Source organism: Dipteris shenzhenensis, chromosome 29, assembly GCF_047967505.1.
Source record: "Dipteris shenzhenensis isolate YYH24624 ecotype China chromosome 29, Dip_SZ_1.0, whole genome shotgun sequence".
NCBI classification, from domain to species: domain Eukaryota; kingdom Viridiplantae; phylum Streptophyta; class Polypodiopsida; order Gleicheniales; family Dipteridaceae; genus Dipteris; species Dipteris shenzhenensis.
In genome coordinates, this window is record NC_141624.1 from 31,528,170 (window position 1) to 31,555,565 (window position 27,396).

The 27,396-nt window shown below is 41.7% G+C and overlaps 2 protein-coding genes across 2 annotated transcripts in view; both read left to right on the forward strand.

Annotated features, from left to right (window-relative positions):
- Positions 1 to 27,396, forward strand: part of LOC147882711 (phosphopantothenoylcysteine decarboxylase subunit) — a 196,023-nt gene that overhangs the window by 29,110 nt on the left and 139,517 nt on the right. The gene's annotated exons all lie outside the window — the stretch shown is intronic.
- Positions 6,093 to 13,659, forward strand: LOC147882712 (uncharacterized). Its single transcript, XM_087400290.1, has 3 exons — positions 6,093 to 6,295; positions 6,486 to 6,666; positions 13,449 to 13,659. The coding sequence occupies exons 1-3, from the start codon at positions 6,214 to 6,216 to the stop codon at positions 13,597 to 13,599; spliced, it is 414 nt and encodes a 137-aa protein (XP_087256416.1). The 5' UTR covers positions 6,093 to 6,213; the 3' UTR covers positions 13,600 to 13,659.

A 27,396-nucleotide genomic window follows, 5' to 3' on the forward strand; every position in this document is an offset into this window, starting at 1 on the left:
CCTCTCTGCCATCCACCACAACCTCTTTGGCTCCCCCTGCCTCTAAAGTTACCACGTCCTCCTCCATAGGACTAGTTTTCTTGAATTTGCTGCATATTCTGATTTCTGCCATGGCCTCCAGATCGGCTTGCTCTACCTCTACCTCTATCTCTTCCAGCATTTGAGTAGAAGACAATTTCTTTTGAAGTTCCTCTTGAAGAAGATGCACCACCATTTCTCTGCTCTTCAAAAATTAGAAGAGCAATGAACTCCTCAAAATCAGGAAAATTCTCACAGACAGCAATGGATGTACGGAATTGTGCATAATCCTTTCCTAGATCATTCAAGGTCATAGAAACTAAATCATCATCTTCCACTGGTGACCCAATAGAAGCAAGTGCATCTGCAATATTCTTTACCTTCATGTGGTAGTCATTGATGCTCATATTTTCTCTCTGCACATTATGCAACTCCTGCTTGAGCTGCATTTTCCTAGCTTGCATATTTGTGCTATACATTTTTGTTAAAGTATCCCATGCCTCCTTCAACGTGCTTGCATCTTGAATATGCATAATCATAGAATCTGAAATACTGATAGACAGCTAGTACATAGCTTTTATGGCTCTCTCATGCCAGCCTTTAAATGCCTGCAACTCCTATTGATTGGGAACATTAGGAATAATTGGTTCTTGTTTAGCTCCAGTAATGAACTCCCAATAGCCTTTTCCCTTAAGGAAATTCGTCATTCTAAACTTCCATGCTCAGAAATTATTCTTGTCAAGCTTTTCAATGACTATCCATGAAAGAGCATCAAACGCCATTACAGAACACTGCAAAAATATTCTATCACTGCAAAAAATACAACTTCTGCCTCACAAGGGCAAATCTGCAAAATTGATGAAAGTGGTATTTGACCACATAGTCACTTCCTAGTGACGATTTTGTTGAGATATCGAGCTCCACTCGCGATATGCCAGGGTGACCGTTGTGTATTTATGTCACTGACTTGTTAGCTGGAGATGCGGTTGGTACACCACCCACGAATGGATGACAGCTATCCTTTTCTACACTAGTTCGTGGCTCAGTTAGTATGCCACCTTAGTTAGTTGAGTTTGGTTTGAGACCCACATATAGGGTTCTTCTATTTTCTTTGTACTTGAGTTCTTGAGGGTTATAATGAAAAATAAGTAAGTATATGGTTCCATAAATGAGAAATTAAGAAAGAATTATATATTTCTTTGAGAAATATACAAGCATGGTTGGTGTCAAAAATTATCGCTCGGACTTTTCTGCTCATAGGTTTTTGCTCGAAAACTATGCACATCCATGAATGCACACACCATGGATGTGCATAAATCCGGAGTTTGCATGCCCATCAACATAGATGTTCCTCGATTGATCCAAATATTTGCTTAAAAAAGAAATTTGCTCTAATTAATACACTTGCATAGTTGTCTGACACTTGTCCATTCCATGATGTCCACACGTGGTTTTTATGCACCCATGCACCATGTAGGTGCAAAAATGGGGAATTATACATTCCTACATACACAATGTTTTCTAGACTTTGCAAGGCATGAAAGCTACTCTTATTAACAATAATGCAAAGTTGCATCGCCATTTGACTCTTCACCATTCCATGATGGTCCACATATGAAAATTCCATCCATCCATGCACCATGGATGTGCAAATGGGAGATTTTGCTTTCCCATCTACTAGATGTTTTTGGATGAACACAAAACATTGCAAAGACATGAATATTACTCTAATTAGCACCCTTGCAAGGTTGCATGACCACATTCCATGATGATCCAAATGTGCAAATTTCATGCACCTACACACCATGCATGTGCACAAATGGAAAATTTTGCATGATCACCCAGCCAAAGGTTCCCCTATGGACATGAAAATTTTCACAGACATAGATCTTACACCTATGTGAAGTTGCATGGTCATTTGACACTTGAGCATTCTCTAATGGTCCATAGATGCAAATTTCATGCACCTATGCATTATGCATGTGCCCAAATTTGGGAATTTCGCATGCCCATCCACACATGTTTTCCCATGTCAGCATGAAACTATGCAAGGACATGAAACTTATTCAATAAACACCCGTGAAAAGTTACATGGCCATAGGATGCTTTGTTCATTCCATGATGGTCCACAAATGTAATTTTCATGCACCTACTCACCATGCATGTGTAGACATGGGGATTTTTCCATGCCTAATGACCTAGACGTGATACAAAACTTTGTGAGAACATGAAACTTCCTTTGATTGACACCCGTGCAAAGTTGCATGACCATCTTCCTATGCACAACACATGCATAGAAACAGATAATTTTGCATGCACATCATCTCAGATGTTTCCAAATTCGATTAGAAACTTTACAAGTGAGCAAAGCCTACTCTAATTAACACCCATGCATGGTTTCATGGTTATTTGACACTTAACTATTCCATGATGATCCACACATGTGAACTTTATGCACGTACACACCATGCATGTGCACAAATTGAAAATTTTGCATGTTCATCGACCCAAGTGTTTCCGGATTAACATGAAATTGTGAAACAACATGAAAATTGATCTATTTAACACCCATGAGAAGTTGCATGGGCATCTGACACCAATGATGGTCTTGTAAATTTCATGCACCTATGCACCATGCATGTACACTAATGGGGAATTTCGTATGCCCACTAATGCATATGCTTTTCAATTGATATGAAACGTTACTATGACATGAAACCTACTATAATCAACACCCATGAAAATGTGCATGGCAATCTACCACTTGGTGAATCCATGATGGTCCAAACATGTGAATTTCATGCAACTATGGACCATGCATGTGCACAAATGGGGAATTCGCATGCCCATTGACTCAAGAACTTTAAAGTTACTCTAAATAACAATCGTTCAAGGCTGCATGGCCATTTGACACTTGATCATTCCATGATGGTCCACACATGCTAATTTCATGCAGTTTGTGCACCGTGCATGTGCATGGGAAATCTCGCATGCCCCCACCTTCCAAATATTCTTGTATTGATACAAAAGTTTGTAAGGATATCAAACATACTCTAGGTAACACCCATAATAATTTTCATGGCCATCTAACACTTGACCATTCCATGATGGTCTGCACATGTGATTGTCACCCATGTGCACAAATGGGGAATTGTGCATGCCCATCAGCCTAAATGTTTCTTGATTGACATGAAACTTGATCCACTTAAAACCCACACATGGTTGCATGACCATCTAAAATTCAACTAGTTCATGATGGTCCATAGATGCAAATTTCATGCATCATGCACCATGCATGAGTATAAATGGGAATTTTGCATGCCCACCCACCCATATGTTCTCAAATTTATATGAAACTTTGTGAGGAAATGAAATATCCTCTAATTACTACCTTTACAAAGTTGCATGGCCATCAATTTCTTGAGCATTTGTTGATGGCCCACATATGTGACTTTATTGCATCTATGCACCATGCATTGTGCACAAATTGAAAATTTCGCATATCCATCCACCCAGATGTTTCCCTACCAATGTGAAAATTTGTGAGCACATGAAAAATAATTTAACACCCATGAAAATTTGCATGGCCATGTGACACTCTAGACATTCCATGATGATTCACAAATGAATTTTCATGCACGTATACACTACACATGTGCACAAATGGGGAGTTTTGCATGCTCATTGACCTCTATGTTCCTCAATTGATACAAATCTTTGTGCAGAAATGAACTCTACTCTAATTAACGACCTGAAAATTTTGCACAGCCATCTAAGACTGGTCCACCATTCCATGCCATCCACACGTGTGAATTCCATGCACCCATGCACCATGTAGGCGCACAAATGGGGAATTTGGCATGGCCACTAACACTATGTTTTTTGATTGATATGAAACTTCTCAAAGACATGAAACCTACTCTTATTAGCAATTATGCAAAGTTTCATGGCCATCTGACACTTGACTATTCGATGATGGTCCACATGCAAATTCCATACACCTATGCATCATGGATGTGCACAAAAACCGGGAAATTGTGCATGCCCATCTACCTAGATGTTTCCCGATTCACACAAAACTTTGTGAGAAAATGAATATTACTCTAATTAACCCCCTTACAAGGTTGCATGTCCATCTCACATTTGATCATTCCATGATGATCCAAACATTCATATTTCATGCACCTATGCACTACGCATGTGCACAAAATGGGAAAATTTGCATGCCTACCCAACCAAATGTTCCCTTGTGAACATGAAAACTTGCAAGGATATCAATATGACACTCATGAAAAGTTTCATGGACATCTGACACTTGACCATTCCATGATGGTCCACAGATACGATTTCGTGCACTTATGCGCACCACACATTGCACAAATGTGGAATTTCGCAAGCCCACCCGTCGAGATGTTTCCCAATTGACACAAGACTTTGTGAGGACGTGAAACTTACTCTAATTAACACCCATGCAAGGTTTCATGTCCATTTGAAAATTGAACATTCCATGATGATCCACATGTGTGAATTTCATGCAACTACACACCATGCAGGTGCACACATGGGGAATTTGGTATGTGCATCCATCTAGATGTTCAACGATCGATATGAAACTTTTTGAGGACATGAAACTTACTTTGTTTAACACCCGTGAAAAGTTTCATGGCCATGTGATGCTTTGGACTTTCCATGATGCCCCACAAATGTGGTTTTCATGCACCTATGCACCATGCATGTGCATAAATGGGGAGTTTTGCACGTGCACCAACCTAGATGTTTATTGATCGATACAAAACTATGCATGGAAATGAAACATACTCTACTTAATACCCGTGGAAAGTTGCATGGATATTTGACACTTGACCATTCCATGATGGTCCACACATGCAAATGTAATGCATGTATGCACCATGAATATGTACAAATGGCGCCCACTTCATAGAGATGTTTTTTGATCGACATGAAATTTGAGAGGACATGAAACCTACTCTACTTAACATGCATCTGAAGTTCTCCCTCACAAATGTTTTCTTTTTAATTATTATTTCTCCCTCACAAATGTGTTCTTTTTAATTATTAGTTCTCCCTCACAAATGTTTTATTGTCGTTCAATCTTTCTTGCCTGATTTTGTATATGTCCTATCCATTCTTTGCTTTTATTTCACTTCTACTATAGATTGTTATTGTGTTGCATCTTTCTTCTCATTCCTTTCATGAAGCTTTGTTCCCTCTTGGTTGTAGTTCTTAGCATCTATGCACTTTAGAATTGTAGTTAACTTAATGTTCATGAGTATGGTTAGATTAGGCTAGAAACTTGAAAAGAAGAAACTTTGAGTCTTTGTTAACGTTTAAGCAAAATGTTTCTACCCTTCTGTTATTTTGGCCTTTAGGGTTTTTAGATGCTCAAGAGCTTCCTACAACGTACTCATCACTTCCTCATGCTTCCCACACATCAAGTTGAAGTTGAAGTTCTAGTGATATCCATCTACCCATCTAATGCCCCTCATCCCATCATAGGAGGGGTATAAAAAATCACAAATTGTCAAGAGAATGCTTGATTGGAAATTTGCATGTCTCCAAAGAAATGTTGAAAAATCTCTAAAGTGTAAATAGAAAGGTGTGTTAGCAAGGATTCCACATCACCAGTGAGTAAGGCTGGGTTCACAGCACCCCGGCGGACATGGAAGAAGAAAATGGAGAGGAGGTGGGCGCTGGGGCATGGTGGATCACACCAACTGGTGGACACAACTTAAGTTATAGCTGCACATTGAATGCAACAAAAAAGGTGATTGGTTAGTGGTGGAGGCAATCTTGAATGAGAGGTGTGTCAAGAATTCAAAAACCAATCAATGCATTTCCCTCCTCAAATTTTGCTCGCCCAAGTAGTTGATGGCCGCCCATCTTTTTTCTTTATCCATGTCCGGGCCTAGCTTAGCGATTGGACCACGCCCACCATTTTCCATCCATGTCCACGAGGGTAAGGGTCCATGTTAACAAAGGTCCAAGTCCTTCAATTAAAAAATAAAATAAAATCAAAGGTCCAAGTCGGCAAGGAAAATGGTTGGAGCCTTAAAACTTCGCGCGCCTTCTCCTCTAGCACCATATGCTCTTCACGAATCCTGAGCCCTCCTGCTCCTCTTCACAAATGTATCGCCTCCTTAACCCTTGTCTTCTTCATTCTGCCCCTCGTTCTATATGATTGCGTTCATCAATTGGAGACCGAATCCCAAGCAGCAAAATATAGAGCGCGATAAGAACTTTGCCGGAGCTAGGGGGGGTATGCGTGTTTCTTTGATCTTTCTCAAGGCTATAATTACTGCGTGCTCCATTGTGAAACGGTATCCAGTGCGTCGGATCGCCATGGATACCTTCCCAAACTCTTGTGACTATGCTTTGATCATTCTTAGGATTGTCTTTGTAAATTTTTTAGAATTCTGCTCCATCTTAGCTTGTTATTATCGATACAGGGACCAAAGATTGTGAATGGAAGGTGACACGCTCTCCACAGGAAGAAGTCCACATTAACCAAGGTGTCAAAACTGAGGAGAAGGGCGTGATCGATATTTCTTTGTGGGTGTTTGTAGAGGCACCACCACTGTTAATGGGAAGCGTATCCATGTCACTTGATGGCTCTCTCTATTACTTACTGTGAGTAATCAATTTGTGCTCTCTCTATTGCTTCCCCATACCCCCTTCTCTTGCCAATATGAAACATATAAAAAAGGCAACAATCACTCTTCCCTTTCACCTTTTCTCTGGTGTGTGCACACTGAATAGCAAGTGTTACATATGTGTATGTTGTGGTCTTTCTTTCCAACTATTTCAGATTTAGAAAGCTCAATATAAACGTATTATGTCTTGTTGGAAACCTTATTTCCTTTATCTACCTTCAACAACCTTCTATTACTGCTTTATTGAACTTGTCCAAGTGCTCTTTTGCGTAGCACTTCAGCTTTGTAATTTTTTAGTTTTATTTGTCGCAATCCTTTCTTTGCAATGTGTCAAAGATGCAGTGGCACATGCACAACCATTCAGGGTAGTAATGTTCTTGGCAATTCATTGGTGGATATGTACACCAAATGTGTGCACTTGTAAAAGTGTAGCATTGGGATGTAGATTTCTCTTAGATTGCATTAATCTTGGATTGTATATATTATGCCTATGTCTATGATGTATGCCTATGTATGTACTCAATAGGGAAAAAAGGGGGTAGTTGGGACCTAAATGCACTAAACACAAGCTATTCATTTCCTGTGTTATGCTGATAACATCTAATTGTAATGCAGAGATTAGTAGCAATACTAGCATTGGTTTACTTGTGCTTTTATTGCTTATTTGTAGTTCTTGTAGTTCAATTAGCACAGCATGGAGGTGGGGTAGACTCCTCTCTCCCAAGGTCCAAGATCGGGCACACACTGGCTCACTGTTCAGCTACGACCTCTTCCTTTGGCGGAATCCCACCATCTCTTGATTATCAGTGCTGCTATGACATATTTGTTCTTTACCTTTGCTTTTCCCTCCACCTTTCGGTGGTGAGAGGGGGTGGCTTATTTTCTCGAGCTTCACAGTGTTCTTATTTCTGCTGATCATACGTGTAACTAAGGCACTTGAGGAAGTGAACAATTCCCTTGCAAGGGCACTCCTCTTGTGACCTTCTCTGCATTTTTGCATTGCATCACTCGGGCATTTCGTAGGGATAGCCACCGTCGACATCTCTACACGAAGCTCCAAGCACACAATGTCTGCCCCTCCAAATTGGCAATTGAGAGGGGGTGTTAAGCAAGTACAATTCCCAATTTAGGGGCAAACAAACCAGCAGCCAGTAGGGCCATGCTATCGGCCAGAATCAGGCCGACCAGCTGGTCTTGCCAACCCAGACCTGGCCGACCAGCTGGTCGACCAGTTGGCCAGCCCACCGACCAGCTGGCCGACCAGCTGGCCAGTCCACCGACCAGCTGGCCGACCTCCTAGGTCAGGCCTATAAAAGACTCCCTAACCCCTCTCTCTCAGTGGACTGGACCTGCAGCTGCTCCTCACCTCCTCCATCATTTGCTGCAGCCCCTCTTGCTCCAGATCTACTCCTCTGCTCCAGTTCTGCCCCAACTCCTCTATCTCTCTATTCCTCTCCTTCAGATCTAGCTTTGAACCTCCAGTTGTTGCTCTAGATCTGCTCCTGACTGCTGCCTGACAAGCTTCCACATTTCTCCTCTTCATCTGTTGCCATCCTCTCCTACCTCTAGGGCAGCTCCAGCTCTTCATCATCTTCGTCATCATCGAGCTACACGGAGGACTGCGTTTCGCTCCCTCTGCTGCTATCTTTTCTAGTGTTTCTCTACATGGAATCATCTTTCTGATTGACCTCAGCCACGGTCATTGAGATACGGCGGCTTGAGGTTCTTGTATTCAGTTTTTCATATTACCAAAAGGCACTATGTTTTTTGAGTTCCGTTCTTTAGTTGTGTCTGAGTATCGTCTATTTTTGATCGCTCCACTGCAAACCCTATCGTTTCTCTATATGGTGTCAGAGCCATGGTGATCTAAAGATCCCAGATCTCTGGTAATCTAAAGAATCTGCTTCTTCATGGAGGCCATAGGTACGGGGAGCATCACTTCTATGAACATATCAGTTTCCTCTTCATTCCGCTGCGCACTACGGGAGAGAACTCCATCTTCTACTCCCATCCCTCCCTCCCTTTCTAAACTCCATCTTCTACTCCCATCCCTCCCTTTCTAGACTCCATCTTCTACTCCCATCCCTCCCTCCCTTTTTGGTTTCAGGCTTGACCCTCCCCATTCCTTCGAACAAGGAGGTCATGATCCTTCACCTCTACCACCATCGGCATCAACTTCCAGGATCTACAAGTTCTCCCTAGGTGGGACCCTTTTTGTTCAGATGTGTCTTGATGACTGCTGGCCGACCTCCTAGGTCAGGCCTATAAAAGACTCCCTACCCCCTCACTCTCAGTGGACTGGACCTGCAGCTGCTCCTCACCTCCTCCATCCTTTGCTGCAGCCCCTCCTGCTCTAGATCTACTCCTCTGCTCCAGTTCTGCCCCAACTCCTCTGTCTCTCTATTCCTCTCCTTTAGATCTAGCCCTGAACCTCCAGCTGCTGCTCCAGATCTGCTCCTGACTGCTGCTTGACAAGCTTCCACATTTCTCCTCTTCATCTGCTGCCATCCTCTCCTACCTCTAGGGCAGCTCCAGCTCTTCATCATCTTCATCATCATCGAGCTACACGGAGGACTGCGTTTTGCTCCCTCTGCTGCTATCCTTTCTACTGTTTCTCTACATGGAATCCTTTTTCTGATTTACCTCAGCCACGGTCCTTGAGACACGATGGCTTGAGGTTCTTGTATTCAGTTTTTCATATTACTGAACAGGCACTATGTTTTCTGAGTTATGTTCTTCAGTTGTGTCTGAGTATCGTCTATTTTTTATCGCTCCACTGCAAACCCTATCGTTTCTCTATAATATGCCCACCAAGGGGAGAGTTAACTGGTCTTTCATTTGTTTGACAGAATGACGCAGGCGGGCATACAGCCAGACGGGGTTACATTTCTCTGTATTCTGACTGTTTGCAGTCATGCAGGTCTGGTAGCATACCTGAGGGGGGCCCCATTGTTTATGTGACAATGTAAAGGAAGAGGCACTTTGTGGGCATGATGAGAAGAGTCACATCACGTGCAGATAAGGCTTCCAACCTTGGTGCTCAACCAGCCAAGGCGTACACAAAATTCATCACAGGGGTAAAGTGAAGGTAGCCCTAAAGACAATGTCTTGCAAGAAACCTCCATGCATCCAAAAAAGTTTTCTTGCTGACCTGCACATGTCTGCACAAACAGATATGTGTGCTGAGAAACTGCTCCCATTTTGACACCAGAGGCCAACCTTGGTGTGTGAAATGCTGTTCAAAATGCTCGTGTGGCTTGAAAGTTTGCAGCTGAAGGAACAATTTAACCTGCATCTGGCTTGGCCCACATTGGGCTATTGTTGTGCCCGTTGCCCTAACCAACATACCAGAGGGAGCCCTCATTGTTTCATAAAATATATGTAGGTTAGCAACAATCATCATGGGGCCGAATTTCTTAAAGTCTTAGTTACAAAGATGCATTTGTATTTACAAACACATGTTTCAAAAAGTCCTCGTGAGGACTATTAGGCGATGGCACCATCTCTATGGCATTTTCACTCTCCTTTGGTGCTTATTTTTGTTTTGAGATTCAACTTTCTGTGTTGCACTTACACCCATCAGACTTCTCATGGAGAAATCTGGGAATGGGCAAAGGCTGGAGAAGACCTGCTGGCCTAAGGTTCAATTCCCTATGTTGTTGACAGGGCTTGCAGCTTTGGACATAATTGCATACGTCCTTCCATTTCCCTTCCATATAAAGCTTTGCCTCATCCTCTCATAGGTCTTGAACAATCCAATGTGTCCAGTATAGGGGCATAGCAACCTTGAGTTGTTGAAAGTTCTTTTCTGCCTCTGATGTCCATCCAAAAGAATCCTTCTATAGCAGGTCAGTAAGAGGAGCAGCTATCTTATCAGAGTGCCTACTGAATCTCCTATAAAAGGAGGCAAGGCCAAGGAACCCCCTCAACTGAGTAACATTTGTTGGTTGTGGCCATTCCATAATGCACTTTACCTTGTATACTAAAAGAGTAAACTGCATATGCATCCAGATCATGATTCCAGCACAACTACTAAGATGGGAATTGGTTTGATGGTATGTCCTCATGTGGATTTTTGAGCAAGCAACCTTTTCTATATATCAATCTCTTTTGTAACCAGAATATGAATAGGCCTGGTTTTCTAGGTTAACTTCCTTTTCGTAGTATTGGCAGATGATAAAAGCATAGATGCTTTTCTTCTTGAAGGATGAGCTTGAGATTTGAAATTTTATATATATATATTTGGATAATATACATACATACTCTTGTAGCAATGTAAGCAAATGGATAGAGCATCTGTCTAGGTCCACTCTTACAAGCTACTATGTGTCAGTGCTTCTCAAATAAGAACCATCACTGCCCTTGTCAATCTTGTGAACCCAAGCAATCACGAACATGGATTGGAAATTCACGTTATAAATTCACGTTATATCAATAAGGATATGCCAAGGGAGTGTGTGATATGAGATATTTGCTGTTGGTAGCCATGTGCTTTTGGTTTTATCTCAAAAAACTTTGTTTTGCCAAATCAATGACCCTTTGTGATCGCAAATGTGATGTTAATGAGATTTAGATCATGCCCACATTTTACAGCAGCTCCAGGATTGAAGGTTGAGAACCTGAGTTTGGGCTACAATGTAGTGAGACCACCGTTTGATGCAGGTTCAATGCCTAAAGGACAATGCTTGAAGCAGACAAATAATTTTAGTCTGCAGTTCAGGCTAGGGAGCAAAGATGTTTTGTCAGGGCACAACTTGTTTTGGAATAGGAATCTATGAATGTCAGGCTGCTACATATTTTGATGCTGAAAGAGAAGTTATGCATACACAAATGTTGAGTCTTTGTTGTAAAATGCTGATGCAGCATAGTACAACAGAATGGCTCTTGGATCAAGAATGTGGGGTCACATGAGTGCCATAAGTGCATCATTCTTTGATCATGCTTTGGTTGAGCCAGAAGAAGAAGTAGTTGTATGCTCTAAGGGCAGATGCTTGGATAAATGACCAGCTTAGAGACCAGCTGGTGAGACACAATTAGCTGACTAGCAGCTATCAGATCAACCAACAAGTGGCTGAGAAGGAGAAAAGCTGACTGACTAAAGGCTGTGGAAGTAGAGGGTGAGCAGGAAACATGTCACAACAGGCAGCTAAATGAATGGTCATTATACGACATTGTGCTTGACGGATGCTGAAATCAGTCTGATCTTGCTGGACTCGTGCAGGATACCAGCCTAATTGAGAAGAGGTAAAGTGCAAGCCCGGTCGATCATTCTGTGCCAGCATACTGTAGAGATTCCGAAATGGCAGAAGACTATGGAGCCACGACACATGTTGCTTCACTACAAGTGTACTGCGAATGCATTGAGGATGTCAAAGAATAGAGCTGCTTGCTAAGGTCAACTCTTGCAGCGGAAGATTTAATGGGTTCCAAGGATCACTTTTGACGTACACAAGATAATTCAAAACACATGCATAGAAACAGCGAATGCACAGCTAGATATGGCACAACTCACTTGAGGATGTCAATGAGTAGATCTACTCAACTCTTGCAGTGGAAGGTTTAATCGGTCCCAAGGATCACATTCATGGCATATGCAAGATAATTCAGGACACATGCATAGAAACAAAGAATGTATAGCATGTGTTGTCTACTTTAAAAGTGCACAAGCTTTGATATAAGATAGTACCAACAAGATACCTCAACTTGGCAGCCAAGCTAATGCTCAAATTAGATACAAAACTGATCTATCAATGCAGTCCTACTGTTGTTCAGAATCCTCACTTTTGCTGCATGCTCTCGGTGAGCTTGAGTGGCTATTGGGAGGCTAACCTATGATGCTCAGATCTGCTCCTGATCTGCAATCCTGATGGCTGCCTGATGGAGAAAGGCTAGGTGCACTAGATCTGCTTCACAGAGATGGCTAAGGAAGGCGATGGATTACTAAGTCTACCCCTCCAGGGGTCCTTTTTATAGGATAGGCAGGTCCAAATAACTGGCCAATCAGGACTGGATTTGGGTAGTAAGCTGGCCAACCAGGCTGCTGCCCTAGTTATACCCCTTCCTCTTGGCCATTCTCTTCTTCACACATGGTGTAGCACTTTCTTCTACCTAGGGGCCTGAACTGACTGCCTAAGAGCCCTCCAAGAAAGCTCGTAGATGTCTCATGGAAATCCCAACGCTACAGCTGTCCAATCTCCTCCCAGGTCTGCACTCTAGGGTGGACCTGAATCTCTCACAAGAAGGTTGATCCTGAATCTCTCACAAGAAGGTTGATCACTAGGGCGGACATGTTGCAGCCTACATGGCACTCACCCTCAAACCCTTTCTTCCCAAGGGGTTAGTCTGTTATGCTCTCCTTATACGCACACACACACACGATTTGTAAATTTCTGTCTGCTTCATGACAATTTTCATAAAAAAGATGATTCGTACACACACATACATGTACGCGTGTGTGTATTGTAGATATTGTTTTGAAAAGGTTTATGGATCTTTGAAAATGTTTATTGTAGATATTGCTGGGCATTCACATGAAGCATTATTAAGTATCATATTTACTTTATTTTAAAAAGGTTCATGAATCAACAATTGGAGTAGAAAAGACAATAACACAAACAAATGACATGCATGTTTTTCGAGTAAGTTAAATATATTTATTTTTCTTAATTAGTATTGCAATGATCATAACATTTTTGGACTTTGCATAAATATATTTTAAACAAATATTCTACTAATGATCTTTTGAATGTATCTTTGTAGGTTGATGCTTTGCAAAGGGGACAATGTTGAACGAATAAAGATCTTACATAAGGACTCAAAAGACATAGTTGGAATAGGGACAATAATTAGCTTGGATCCTTCATTTAGATTTTATACTTTACCAAAAAGAGTTGGTTATGTAGCAGTATAAGTTAATAATGCAATCAGTAAGGATGCTTGTATATTTAAAGCAAATGATGAGATTCAGACATTAGGTCAAGTTGTAGGCTTGAATGTTACTTAGAAAACTCTTCATGTAATGTCTTTATAATTTTATATTTTATTTTGCTATGTAAAAATTGTATTATTTATTTTTCAATTAACTATTGAATAATATTTGTTGTCAAGTAAAATGAGTGTGTTATAAAAGGTAAAAGTTATTTATTAGAATTTTAGTTGACTTCTTTACACTATATACTATGAGTACTGATGCACTTAAGAATTTTGATTAAACTTTCACACTAAGACAATAAGTTTCATTCATGGATACTAAGTATCCAATGTAAAAATTTAGTCATTTAAGATTCCAATGTCATGTAACTTTTTTTTTCATTTTAAAAGTTAGTAGTTCAGTTATTTTTTTGTCCATTTTGAATGATGTTTATAAAATAAGAAATGGCAATTGTGATACCATTTCTTGTGATTTGTAACATAATAATCGATATTGCGTATGTCACTTTATTTCAATTTTCAATATGAAATTAAACATTTGTAAGATTTTATATTGAAAATGGAAGTAAAGTGACATACAAAAAGGCCACTGATGCAAACAAACATGATACACCAGAGGATATCACTTCTAAGTCAGCAAAGGAAGCAATCATGGAGGCAGAAATACAATTTGAAGAACATATGTAAAAAATTCCTAGGGTGAGGTAAGGTGACTTGGAGGAAATGAACTTGGAAAACAGTGACAATCCACAACCAGTTATGGTAAGTACAAATCTCTCTTTATCTTTTTAAATAGCACTCAAAGAATTTTTGATGCAGTATAAAGATATTTTTGCATGGCACTACACTGATATGAAAGGGGTAGGTCCTAAATTCTGTCAACATAGAATCAATCCGAAGGTTGATGCAGTACTAATCATACAAAGAAAATATAGAATGAATCCAAATTATGCCAAGCTGGTCAAAGAGGAGATTGACAAGTTATTAAGAGTTGGTTTTATATATCCCCTAACACATTATCTCCTATTGTCATTGTTCCAAAGAGAAATGGGAAACTGAGAATCTGTGTAGACTATAGAAAGTTAAATGCAGCCACTATCACTGATGCATTCCCAATATCATTTTGTGATTAATTACTTGATGTTGTAGCTAAACATGAAATTTACAGTTTTTTGGTTTTAGTGGGTAAAACCAAATCAAAATGGCTCCAGAAGATAGAGATAAAACTGCTTTTGTCACAAATGGGGTGTGTTTGCATCAAACGTGATGACTTTTGGACTGAAGAATATCCCACCTAGTTAAAATATATACAAGAGGTATTTGCAGAGTATCTCACATCCTTCATGAAGGTATTTTTGGATGATTTCTCAATTTTTGAGAAAATCGTGGAACACTTGAAACACTTAGCATTATGCTTTGCTAGATGCAGATTTGCTAGTCTCAGTTTAAATGCTCTTTTGCTGTTAGTAGAGGAATTCTACTAGGACATATAATCTTCCAACAAGAAATGGAGATTTGATCCTAATAAGGTTTCAGCAATTCAGAATGCAAAGGCTCCAAAAAACATCAAACAACTTCAAAGATTTCTAGGCCAAATCAAATGGCATTGCAGATTTCTAAGATACCTTGCAGATATTTATTATCCTCTCACAAAGCTGACTAGAGATACAGAACCATTCATCTGGGGAAACCCTCAACAATATGCATTCAGCATTTTGAAAAAGATGCTCATAGTGGCACCTATCCTACAACCCCCTAATTGGTCTCTTCCTTTTGAAGTATTTGTGGATGCTTCAGATTCAGCAATTGGTGTAGTACTAATGCAACAGGAAACACTAAAATGGTTCAGACCTGTTTACCATGCAAACAGGATCTTAACCAAACATGAAAGAAACTATGCAGTTACAGAAAGAGAGGCACTTGGTACGATTTATGCATTGCATAAGTTTAGACATTATTTACTGGCTAATAAGGTACATTTTCAAGTTGACCACCAAGCTTTGATTTATTTGGTCAATAAATAGTAACTAACAGGAAGGCTTGCAAGCTGGGATGCTTTTGTTACAAGAGTTTGATTACGCTATGGTGCATAGACCAGGAAAACAGCATGCCATAGTTGATTATTTGAGCAGACTCCAGTCAGGAGAAACTCCGACTAGCATCCCAGATGAACTCCCTGATGCAGGTATATTTATGATAAGAATAGAAGAACCACCAAACTGGTATGACAAGATGTTATTTTTCCTTTCTGATGGACTAATTCCAGAAACATTGAATAGGAAAAAAATTAGTATTGCAAAGCAGACCTTTCCTTATCATTGCTGGACTGTTGTACAAAAGAGGTATTGACCAGGTCATCAGAAGGTGTGTCCAAGACCATGAGCAAAAAACTGTGTTAGCAGAGGCACATGGAGGGCCAATAGGAGGCCACTGCTCAGGTGATATCACGGGTAGGAAAATCTTGTAGGCTGGATTATGGTGGCCCACAGTGTTAAAAGATGCACACAATTATGCAAAATCATGCTCGTCATGTCAAAGGGATGACAGACTAATGGATAGTGACAGAATGCCACATCAGCCCATTCTTCCATTGGGACCTTTTCAAAGTGGGGATTGGACTTTATTGGACCAATCAAACCTGTAGCCAAATTCTCAGGTAATCAATATATTCTTGGTGCTACTGATTATTACACTAAATGGGTTGAGCCTCTAGCCTTGAGGACATGCAAAGCTAGAATAGTTGCACATTTTTTGTATCACAATATTGTAACTAGATTTGGTGTTCCCATTGAGATTGTATTTGAGCTCCCATACAGCTGACATTATCTAGAAAAGAAGGGCATCCTCGAGATTCAATAGAAATATTAAATTCAAGCTTTTCAAAAAAGGAGACTTGGTGTTGATGTTCAACACTAAACTGGACAAAATGCCAGGTAAATTCAAATTAAGGTATGATGGTCCATTTAAGGTGATTAATACATATGAGCAAGGGACATTTCTCTTGGCAGACCTACATAGCAACTCCTTTGACAAGCTAATCAATAGTTTTAGACTTAATCCTTACATTGGCCCTGATCCCACACAGGCGAAGATCAACACAATCTCACTGCTCATTAATGGGGTATCATGGAGATTTTCAAAGAAGCCTTCAAACACAAATTCAGAAGTGTTTTGTGACAGCTGTAAACAACATCATAGCAACCAATCACATGAACAGCGGCTACAATTACAGTTCGACCCGATTCCGCCAACAATGCAGCAAAGAAGTTGTTGCACTTCGAATATGGTTCAAGTATACTCAAATTACCCTACAATAAACAAAGGTAATTTTGCAGGTGAGAAGATGTAACAACAAGATGAAGACGCAACGAGCTCCGCTTCAACAATGGTCCGATGTGTTTCGGACTGAAGTTTGACCAAACCGATTGAGAACTCCGCTGCGGTTCTGACGGGGACCAAACTAAGCAAATCTGACTCGAATCCATCGCACATGCGTCGCACGTGTCTTTTCTGACTTTTTGGAGTCTGTTTGAGGTCTGACGCCTTGTTCGCATATTCAGTCCTGCATCCGATCCTCCCACTCCAGTCTGACTTCTGTTCGACTCTCGTGTCCGCCCACTATCCGACCCTGCAATCTGACTACAATTCTCCACACGAATCGCAACAAAGTCCGACTACGCTCCGCCTATCCGACCTCACTTTGCCCTCAGTCTGCCGACTCACAGAACACACTGCACTAGCCGTACTGACCCATTAGTGCCCGTATGTACACAGCATCAACAGTACAAAATTCGACAAGGTTGCTCACCCTCACCACGAGAAAAAGCATCATCACCAACGCATGCCTTACCAACCCCATGATGTAAACTCATATAAGCAAGGAGGGATGGGAGGTGCATAGCCTCCACCCGCGTGGACACTGACCATGGGATAGGTTAAATACACCTCTGATAAGAGGGAGTTATTAGAACAGGGTAGTGGGATCATTTTATAACTATAGGGACAGATGTAACTATCCCTAACAGCACTCCTTAGTGGCCTGATCCACCACATAATGTTTTTGACTAAGACTGTTACATTTTGAAACTTATTGTTGCCTTACAACAGTTAGACTGATCTTGGATGGCTATAAAACCTTGTATCAGCTCCTGTTGAGAGTTTGAGTTGTTGAGTTGACGTATTCTCTGCCAAAACATAATATACAAGAAGCATACTACCTTTTGCAAGATTTTTTCTTTGTCCTTTTACATCTCGTGATAGTCTTTTGTAGTCCGATTACTTTTCGATTATACTTTGACTACTGGCACCTTGTTGTCAAGAGTGGAGATGTGTTTGTGTTTTTCATTTATCTGAAGATACTCTGAACAAAGGCCAATAGACCCTCTTCGTCTCGACAAAAGGGGTCTAGGCATATTTTAAACATCATAATTTATATTCAAAAGGTTAGAGATGTCGAAGAAAAAGAGATAGATAGTAACGTCTAGTAATGAGCAACCATTGCTTGTTCACCACTAATATAATTCATATCTATCTATCAACTAAAAAATACTTAAATTGATTTACGTAGTTTAATAATCCTTATATCAAATTATGTATCAATTATGAAATGTTATTGCTAATGAAAATGGCTTGGAGTAACTCCCATACATGTCAAAGATGGATTGAGGAGTAAAGATCTAAGAGTCCAAGGTATGATAGTAGTAATGTTAAAAAATGATGGCTAAAATTTACATCATAGTTCAGTACCATTGTCACACTTGTTCCGACTATCATAAGACCGATCTTACAAAGTTTTGAGTATAAACAATGGGTAGTGTGTGCAAAGCATTTGTGAGCCACTTTTCTTTAGGCAGACTCTTGTTTGGACTGACTTCTTAAAAGGAACACTCTGCTCTTGATCTCACCCTTTGGACTTCAACTCATTGAGTTGCAAAGCTCAACCACTCCATTCTAATGAAATCTGTCACAAATCAGAATGAGGATAGATCTTTGCATATGTTTGTTCGCACATCTGTAGGTCGAGGAGTGTTGTCGGAGATGGTGCTTGCTAGCCATTTTCAATTCACACTTGGGTCCATATCTGTCGATTAGCACTTCAGTGATTATGGGTCTGATTTGACAATGGAGCTGTAATACAAAGTCCATGATGATGGATGAAAATTGTTTCACCTTGATGCACAATTTGGTGATATTTTCACATTGAAAGGAGAGAGATTTAAGCTTGATGACAATGAACTTCAGAAGATTCTACTCCACGAAAACAAAAAAGATTTCTACTATTTTTTCAACAAAAATGATGAGGAAAGAAAACTTGATTCAGCTAGCAACATTGAGAATGACAAACAACTTAGTGTCATTGACATTATTATGACTACCAACAAAGAATAGATTGCGTGAGGCCTATGAGAAGGTTGAAATGCACGTCACTGTGGAGGAGTTGCCTTCTACTTATGATGGTGATGTTTTCTTTGAGTTACAAGCTGCTTCAGTGAAACATCGCAAAAAAGGTATGGAGTCAAAATGTGATGATCATGTTTGGAGTGATCTTATTACAACAAATACAATATTTCCTAGTGTGGGTCGTAGAAAGGAATGTGGAGGTCACCTTGGTTGTATGAATGCAACTTGTGGTTATAAAAAAAGAATTGGAATAGAGAATGAGACACAATGGGATGGGAGATTGATTAGAGGCAGCATGTGAAGCAAAGTGGCAGAGCATGTTCGAGTAGCCATGGTGGATGGAGCCCGGGATTCCATCCATATTAATTACAGGCCACCGCGGTGGAATTTAAGGTGCCACCCTAGACGAGCTGGTAATCATGAGAAAGACGCCATGTGGTGCCACTCCGGTGGCTGGTAATTATCTGCCAGCCCATTGGAATCTTAGCCATGAGAGGCTAGTGAGCATAACATAGAAATCTCATCTAGCATGGCTCAGAGGCTCATCATGCATGGATGCATGATCAACTCAGAGGTCTAGGAGACCAATGCACCAACAAATAGACCTATCAAAGACAAAAACACATGGCTCCCACAATACATCCCCACTTGGCTCCAAAGACTAATGAGGAACATGGAGCCACACACCAAAAATATAAAAGAAATACATCATTTTAGGAGGAGTATCCAAGGCAAAGGACCTTTATTGACTCAACACACATGATTTATTGCATTCATTTTTGGGAAACACCCCCAAATATATTATGCATTAGAAAGCAAAATCATGATCTCCATCATCCTCTGGAGAGCAAAGGATGCCATTAAAACCAAAGTTTTTGAAATGGTGAGGGCTGGTGGTGTTGTATGCCCTAAAGGGATACAAAATATAATTGTCCAAGACATTATTATGTAAACTTTATTGTCTAAAAAACTACAAGATAGGATAAAGATGTCAGGAAATGGATGTTACATCTGAAGAATGTTTGAATGATGAAGATGACAAGACTGTGCGAAGGAAAAGTCCAAAGTCAATGCCTTCAAATATATGTGAGGATGACAGTCACCGCCCTGAGTACAGTTACACAAACAAGAAAAGATACTCCATGTCTCCCAAATCTAGTAGTAAATTTGCAACAGAGAGTTTTGAGGATGATGATTCCAAGAGTGTGCAAGAATATGAAGTGCATGATGCAAATTGGACATTGCAAAGAGTTCCTATAACAAGCCAAGTCCATTGCCAGGCTTTGGCTTAGACAAGAAGGAAAATGTAACAAGCTTGTCAATATAAAGGATTGTGAAAACCGACGTGGAGATGTTGCACCATCATTTTTTGGGAGGATTCAAACACCAATTGGAGTGCGCTCCCAAATGATTTGGTTTTGTGAAAATGATGTAACCCACACGTGGAAGCCATCAACTAGCATTAGAGGTATTCCACGACTATAACCAGGAAGGTAGAAGGTTCAATCCGAAACATCTTTGACAAGTGTGGAGTTTGCCAGGTTGACAAGCTCAGGGTTTGTTATATTAGGAGTATCAACTCCAATGGTGGCTGCAAGTTGTGGTTCACCAATTCAAGCCCATGATGAAACAATAGTATTGCATAAAGATCGACCTCGGCGTCAAGATGGCAAAGCAATCAGATGGGGAAACAACATCACCAAAGAAATGGAACATAGAATTCAAAGGTCATTGGTCATGAAATGCATTGTTAAGGATGCAATAGTCGTGAAGGCCATGGAGCATGCTGAGTTACAAGGTTGACGTTTATCCATTTTCTTCTTGCAATTGTGAAGACTTCATTGGACGATCATGCAAATTGGACGCCTATATTCCATGCAAACATATTTATTACATCTTCCTTTCATATCTTGGATTGGATAGCAAAAGTAATATGTTTGTTCACCAAGCTACCTTTAAGAGTAAAAAAGAGGTCTTCCAAGCATTGTCATGCATGCCTTGAGGTTTAGATTTTGGAGACTGCACCTTCATGATGGTCAACAAAAATGGAAGGACTATTATAATAATCCCTTTTTCCATGAGGATTTTGAAGCACAAAAATAGTATTTTATTGGAGACCAAACCTTCATGAGGTTGAATACAAAATGAAAAGATGTTTATATTAATCCTTTTTGCCATGAAGATTTACAAGAATAATGTTTTCGAAGTCTTTTGCAATTCATCTTGTGTAGATTTTTTGTTTGTTGGCACTACCTTCCAGGCAGCGCTATCGTTACAATTTTCTTAAAAAAGTGTCCCACACCATTTTTCGCCACGTGGCCCCCTTCTATTTTGATTGTTTCTCTCTCACTCACTCACACCTAACTCTCTCTCTCTCTCTCTCTCTCGTACGGAGTTTGCAAATCATTCATTCCTATACACGGCCTTCCATCACAAGTGTTGCAAATTAATCATTCATTCATCTTGACAATTGTTTTCCTTTGACAGAACCAATTGAAGGCAGTGCTCATGAGTACAAGTACTCACTTGTTTCTCTACTTGTTGATAATTGTGACAAGACGCTTTGTAAAATGACTCTGCAATCACAAAACTTTAAATATGCCTTTTATTTGATAAATCATGTCTTCCTTTGCAGTAATGTAGGTTGGAAACTTATTTGAATTAACATGAACTCAACACAACAATTAGCAAAATACTAGACTATGAGTGTAAAACGTTTTGACTTAAATTTAGCAGCAAAAATATGGAACCCCCTCCTGCACATGTCGACCCTTCTCCCTCTCAAAAAAATCGGGAGAGGTGGCCTATGAGACCATGCACATCTTGGATATAATTAAAATTTGTTTTTGGGAATTGCCAAGGATACCCATGGCAAGAAGGAGCAGGCCTTGAACCAGGGGTTGGAGATTTACACATTATTTCCTTGCAGAGACTTGGGAACATGATGCATGAAGGCTGCCCTGTTCTGAAGAGTTTTGAGGTACACTCTATAGATGGCTGTGGACACTACCTTCATTGCTTTCTGTTGGGGCTTGGCAATGCCCAGTAATACACCCCTGTACATATGTGCTGCTACATCTGCTGTTGCTCGAAGACTGTTGGCTACTTCTTCTGAGATCTGCTGGCTCTTGAGAGGGGTAAAGGTACTGCTGGGGTTGCTGATGGCCTGAGTCATGCTTCTGGAGGTAAAGCCAACACGGGAGGCCCTTGCTGAAGGAGGGAATCTTGGAGGAGCTTCTGCTTCACTGGGAGGCTGCTGACTGGCCGATCTAGTCTGTGGCCTTCCAGATGCCAATGATGCAAGCCATGCCCTCCCCATCAAAGTCTATAGCCTTCACATCTCCTGAAGGAAAGGATGAGGAGTGGATGAAATAGGAAGGGTTGTATTGTATCTCCCTAACTATAGTTGTTTTCTATACAAAGATTACCTTGAAACAACAGCAGCAGGGATATTGGACCTGTTTTGCCAGCAAATATCCTCTACAGAGCCTCTCATGGGGAGGTTGATGAGATTGATTTTGGAAAAAGGCAACCTTGTGACGCCTAAGGAGAAACACATGGAACTGGAGGCCTACTTCGACACACACATAAAGGACTTGAACAGGTCTAGCATGAAGGCAGGGAAGCAGGACCAGGATTGCGACTGATTCGAGAGCAGTTCTGGCCAGGGAAAAGGCCTGGGTTGGAATCAGGTTGGATGAGTCTAGGCCAGTGGCAGGCTGCCATGTGACCAGACTGGGCAGTAAACTGCAGCAGACCCAGTCAGATCTACAGACTGGTGGGTCGGCTATTACAGTCGGCTGCTTTTAGGGCTGGGACTCCAGCCTATAAACGGGAGCTATCCCATGCCTCAAACCATCCATTCGATGAGCAGGTTTTGGGAACATTCCAGCCTGCTTCAATGTGCCCTCCCGGAGGATACAAAGACCGCAAGGGAAGTGGCTGAGTGCAACATACAAGGAGCTCATAAGTCTTCACCATCGGCCCTCACAGCGGCAAGGAAGAAGGGATCACTGAGGGAACTTGTGCCTCTGCAAAGGCTGCATTCAGAGCAGCAGGGAGGTCAAGGAAACATAACAAGCACTGCCTTGGAATTGGCTGTTCATAGGAGCAGCGCAGCAAGGAGGGGTGATTGCAGGGCACACATACGAGGCCCACTCAAGCTCTAGAAGAGCCCTAGTGTTTTAGGGTAGGAGAACAGCCTTGTGTGAACAGGGGTACACATCTAGTCAACATCCACTAATACAAGGTGGTATACTCGGCATTGTGTTCACATTGGACGGACATATACTTTGCTGGTTCTACATCTCTCTTTTGAGCACTGTCTATTACTTTCTGCACATCTATTGAAGTACACACTAAGGACAAGCAGTTTGGATTTGAATATACCACTATGTGAGTTCCTCGGATCAAAAACACACTCTCTCTCTCTTGGGTTAGCTTCCACTGCACATACCCTCTCTTGTATTCTCTAACACCACCTAAGCCTTATGTATCGAGTTCGTCGTTGTAACCGTATTTGCATATGGGACTAATCTTAAGTTCCCCAAGTTCATAGATCTAGTAACACTTTCATAAGATTGCCTCCTTTTGTCCCTGGAAGGGACTATGCATTCATGCTGGCTTGGCTGATGGCCCTTCTTCATGAGTATCTGGTCAAGCCGACCCTATTAAAAGAGGTTTAGGCTATCTAATTGTACTAAGCTTCATTTTGTATTTAATTTGCGAGAGGTTAAGCCTTTTAAATGTATAACAATGGGTTCCATTCCATGGCTTCCATATATTTATTGGCCCTTCACCCTCTTTCACCTCTCTCCTCCTCCATTTTCATTCATCTTCCTCCATTTATTTCGTTGTCAATTTCTATTACTTTACTTTTTTTTAGTACAGGGAGTTAGTGGTTGTGCCACCTTGTTTTTATCCATCAGGCACCTCCATATGTTACACCAGCCAAGAGGGGGTGGACTCGAGAAGTCTGTTTATTAACTAGATCTTTTTGGGGTTGGTCACCAGCGATGATCAAGTCGTATAAATAAGGTATCATGATCGTCCTCTTGTTCCCCTTTGTAAAGAGATACATGGTGGCATTCAAGGGACTATGAGAGAGACTGATCCTGAAGAAGTTGTCATCGATCTTCCAGTCCCAAGTGTTCGAAATGACAGGCTTTTGGGACCGTTCATTGATTTCTTGGTGTAGACGGGTAGCAGGAATCCGCTAAGATCTTCCAGAGAAGTAATCTTTAAAGGTTCTAAAAAGATTCAGGACGGACGTCTATACAGAAGCTGTGACCCTTGAGCTGTGGCCCAGCGGCATAGTTACTAGGGAACGGCAACTTTTTGGGATGGGCGAGCGTGGAAGGCGTCAGATGACATGCCATCAAATGACATGCAAATATACCAAAACATGAAAACAATATCCCTTTTTAACACAACTTTCCATCTCAGCATTGAACTTTTAAAAACACACAAATCGCTGAGAGGAAGGGGCCAATAATAAAGACTGAGAGAAGGGGGCTGAGAAGAGAAAGGGGCTGAGAGGAAAGGCTGAGAAGAGCGGGCTGCGAGAAGTAAGGGGCCAGGATGCTGAGATGATTGCAAGGTAGATAGCAGGGCAAGAGTGCCAGGAGTAAGGGGCCAGGGTGCTGAGATGATTGCAAGGTAGATAGCAGGGCAAGAGTGGCAGGAGCGACAAGAAACAGTGCCAAACGGCACTCATGTTTGGCAGATTGTGCAGGCACCAGGCAGGTATAGAGGCTGGGGCATTTCTTGGAGTTCCGGGACCAGTAAATGTTCCAGGCATTTGAGGTTGGCTTCCAGACTCGAAAAGGTGTTCGACCGCTTTTGGAAGGGGGAACAGCATTCCCTGGAAGCTATGGCCAGCAGGCCAAGCTGAGCAACGAGGATACATCTCGATCGGTTGACCAAAGGCACCTGCATTCAGTAGTACTTTGACCTACTTGACCAATACCCAACCTAAGATCAGTTTTGCAGTTGGATTGCTGTGACAGAATGAGTCACTGGAATGCTGGCATGAGGGTACTCAGGTACATCTGGGTATGGGGTTACTTATTAGACTAGTACCACCTTGGGTGGGTAAGCTGATTCACACTTGACTAACGATTGATGTTCTATACGGTCTACTACAAAACCTTGTTTCTTTTGGGATCAAACACCATCTCGTGGCTCACCAAGAAGCCTCCGACAGTAGAGACATGCTCATCACCCAAGGAGTCTGTATTGCTGAGCTGGATTCTGGAGGACACAGCTGCCCTTCAAGAGGGTGTGAAGGCGAGATAGTAAATGACAACCAGAGTTCCAATGCAGTTGCCAAGGACCTGGCGTTTCATTTCCAGGCGATTCTCATTGAGATACATGACATTTCCTTAATCCAGAACGAAGCAGTTGGTCCACTTTTCTACTCACACGTCTTACATCTTGGCAAAGGCTCTACTAGAAAGCAGATTGGGCACTTCACCAAATGGAGTGGGCTAGAGAGCTCAACATGTGATCCTCATGGGCGGCAGACTATGAGCTGTAGGACTAGGGCAGCAAGGGGCTGTGAATATATGCCAAAGAGATGGATTGTCTTGTGGCTGGCTTATATAGCCCTGGAACGAGCTTGCAATGGTGCTGAACTTGAGCTACCTATGCGACAGATTCACAATACTGTACTGCTCATGCCCAAAAGAATAGGTCACTTCATGGACACGTTAAAAGAATTTACTCACTAGAATATGGTAGCATCTATACGAGCCTAGGACTTGCCCAGATCTGCAACGTTAGATCTGGAGTCATCGATGTGATCCCTTAGAACTGCTACCATGATTTTGGCTCGGAATCTGTTAACCTGCGTGTATTTATCAGCCTGGCAGCCTCTTTCCTCCATTTCTGATACATCTCAGCCTTCTTGTCAGCCCTTCTATATGCATCTAACGCAGCATTGAAAATGGTTCTATGCCTGAATTCCGCATTTGCAGCAGGACCTTTTCTACTTTCCGCAAAACTCCTTTCTTTCCAAAGGCATCTATTAAAGAGCAGAAGGTATGAGTGTCTTCCTTCACTCCCATAGATCGCATCTCACGATAGGCAGTAGGCCTGCTTTACCATAGGCGTGAATGAGAATATTATACGTTATGGTATCACCCCTATAGTAGTATGTACGCATGAAATCAAGTACAGTCTCCATCTTCTCATATTGACACTCGATTGCGTATGCTTGTATAAGGGTGTTGAATGTGATAACATCAGGTCGACATCCAAAGCTTTGCAGCTTCATGTACCATTGCTCCATTGCTCTGATATTCCCTGCCCTTGAAAATTTTCGTAGGATAGCATTCTGGGTCCTACAATCGCAAAAAAATCCATGCTTTCCATCGAGGCGCCGGGCCTTTTGGAGGTCGGGAACTTGGCACGCTCTACTAAATGAACGACACCAATGCCCGACTGAGAGAAGGGTCATGCGGGATCGAAAGGGGTGCAGGGAGAGTAGGGTGTGAAAAGACAAGCGTATTTCTTTGGAGACGAAAGCAAGCGTATTTGTTTGGAAGCCTATTTCAAAAACCCAGCGTACGCGTACGTAAGAGGAGACAAGGGTCAAGTGTTTGGGCAATCATATAAAAGGGGTACATGATTCTTGCAATCTCTAAGAACTCACCACCAGTACCTTCAACGTCCTCTCTTTCGCGTCTTCAAGAATAACCCGTCTACAAGGCTCTCCAGATATGGCTGCAATTCAAGCTACCCACCTGATACTCCAATCCCCCTCGGAACAGGCTTGTGGAAACGACGCGGCACTGGTCTCCAGATTCGACAATCTAACTCGAGATTCCGCGCAAGTGCAACGCCTAGTTTTGCAAAAAATCCTGCAGCGCAATGGGGAGACGGTGTACTGGCAACAGCAGCTCAACTTGCATATGAAGGCGAACGGATCGCGGCAGCCCACGGACGGTCGTGCGCTGGAGGAGAGGTTCCGAGCAGCAGCGCCTCTGTCGACGTATCAAGATATTGAGTCTCATGTAGAGGGCATTGCTGACGGCAAAGGCTCCTCTTTACTGTGCGGTGATCCTGTGATACACCTGAACATGAGGTATGTAAGCCATTGCATTTGCAGTCCGATCTAAGAACGAATGTGACGCATGGCGTTGTTAGAGCTTCAAAGCAAGCCAGGAGATATAATTGGTGCCTAATTCATTGTGGTTGTACACTGAGTAATGCAGCTCCGGAACATCCTCAGGAAAGCCTAAAAGGTTTCCTGCCACTCAACTCACAGCCCAGCACCCTATCGACACCATGTGGCTGAGCGCGGCATTCAGAAACAGGTTCGCATCACAAACGCGTACCTCGTCTCACCAATGGATGAATTTTGTTTCTCGTAACT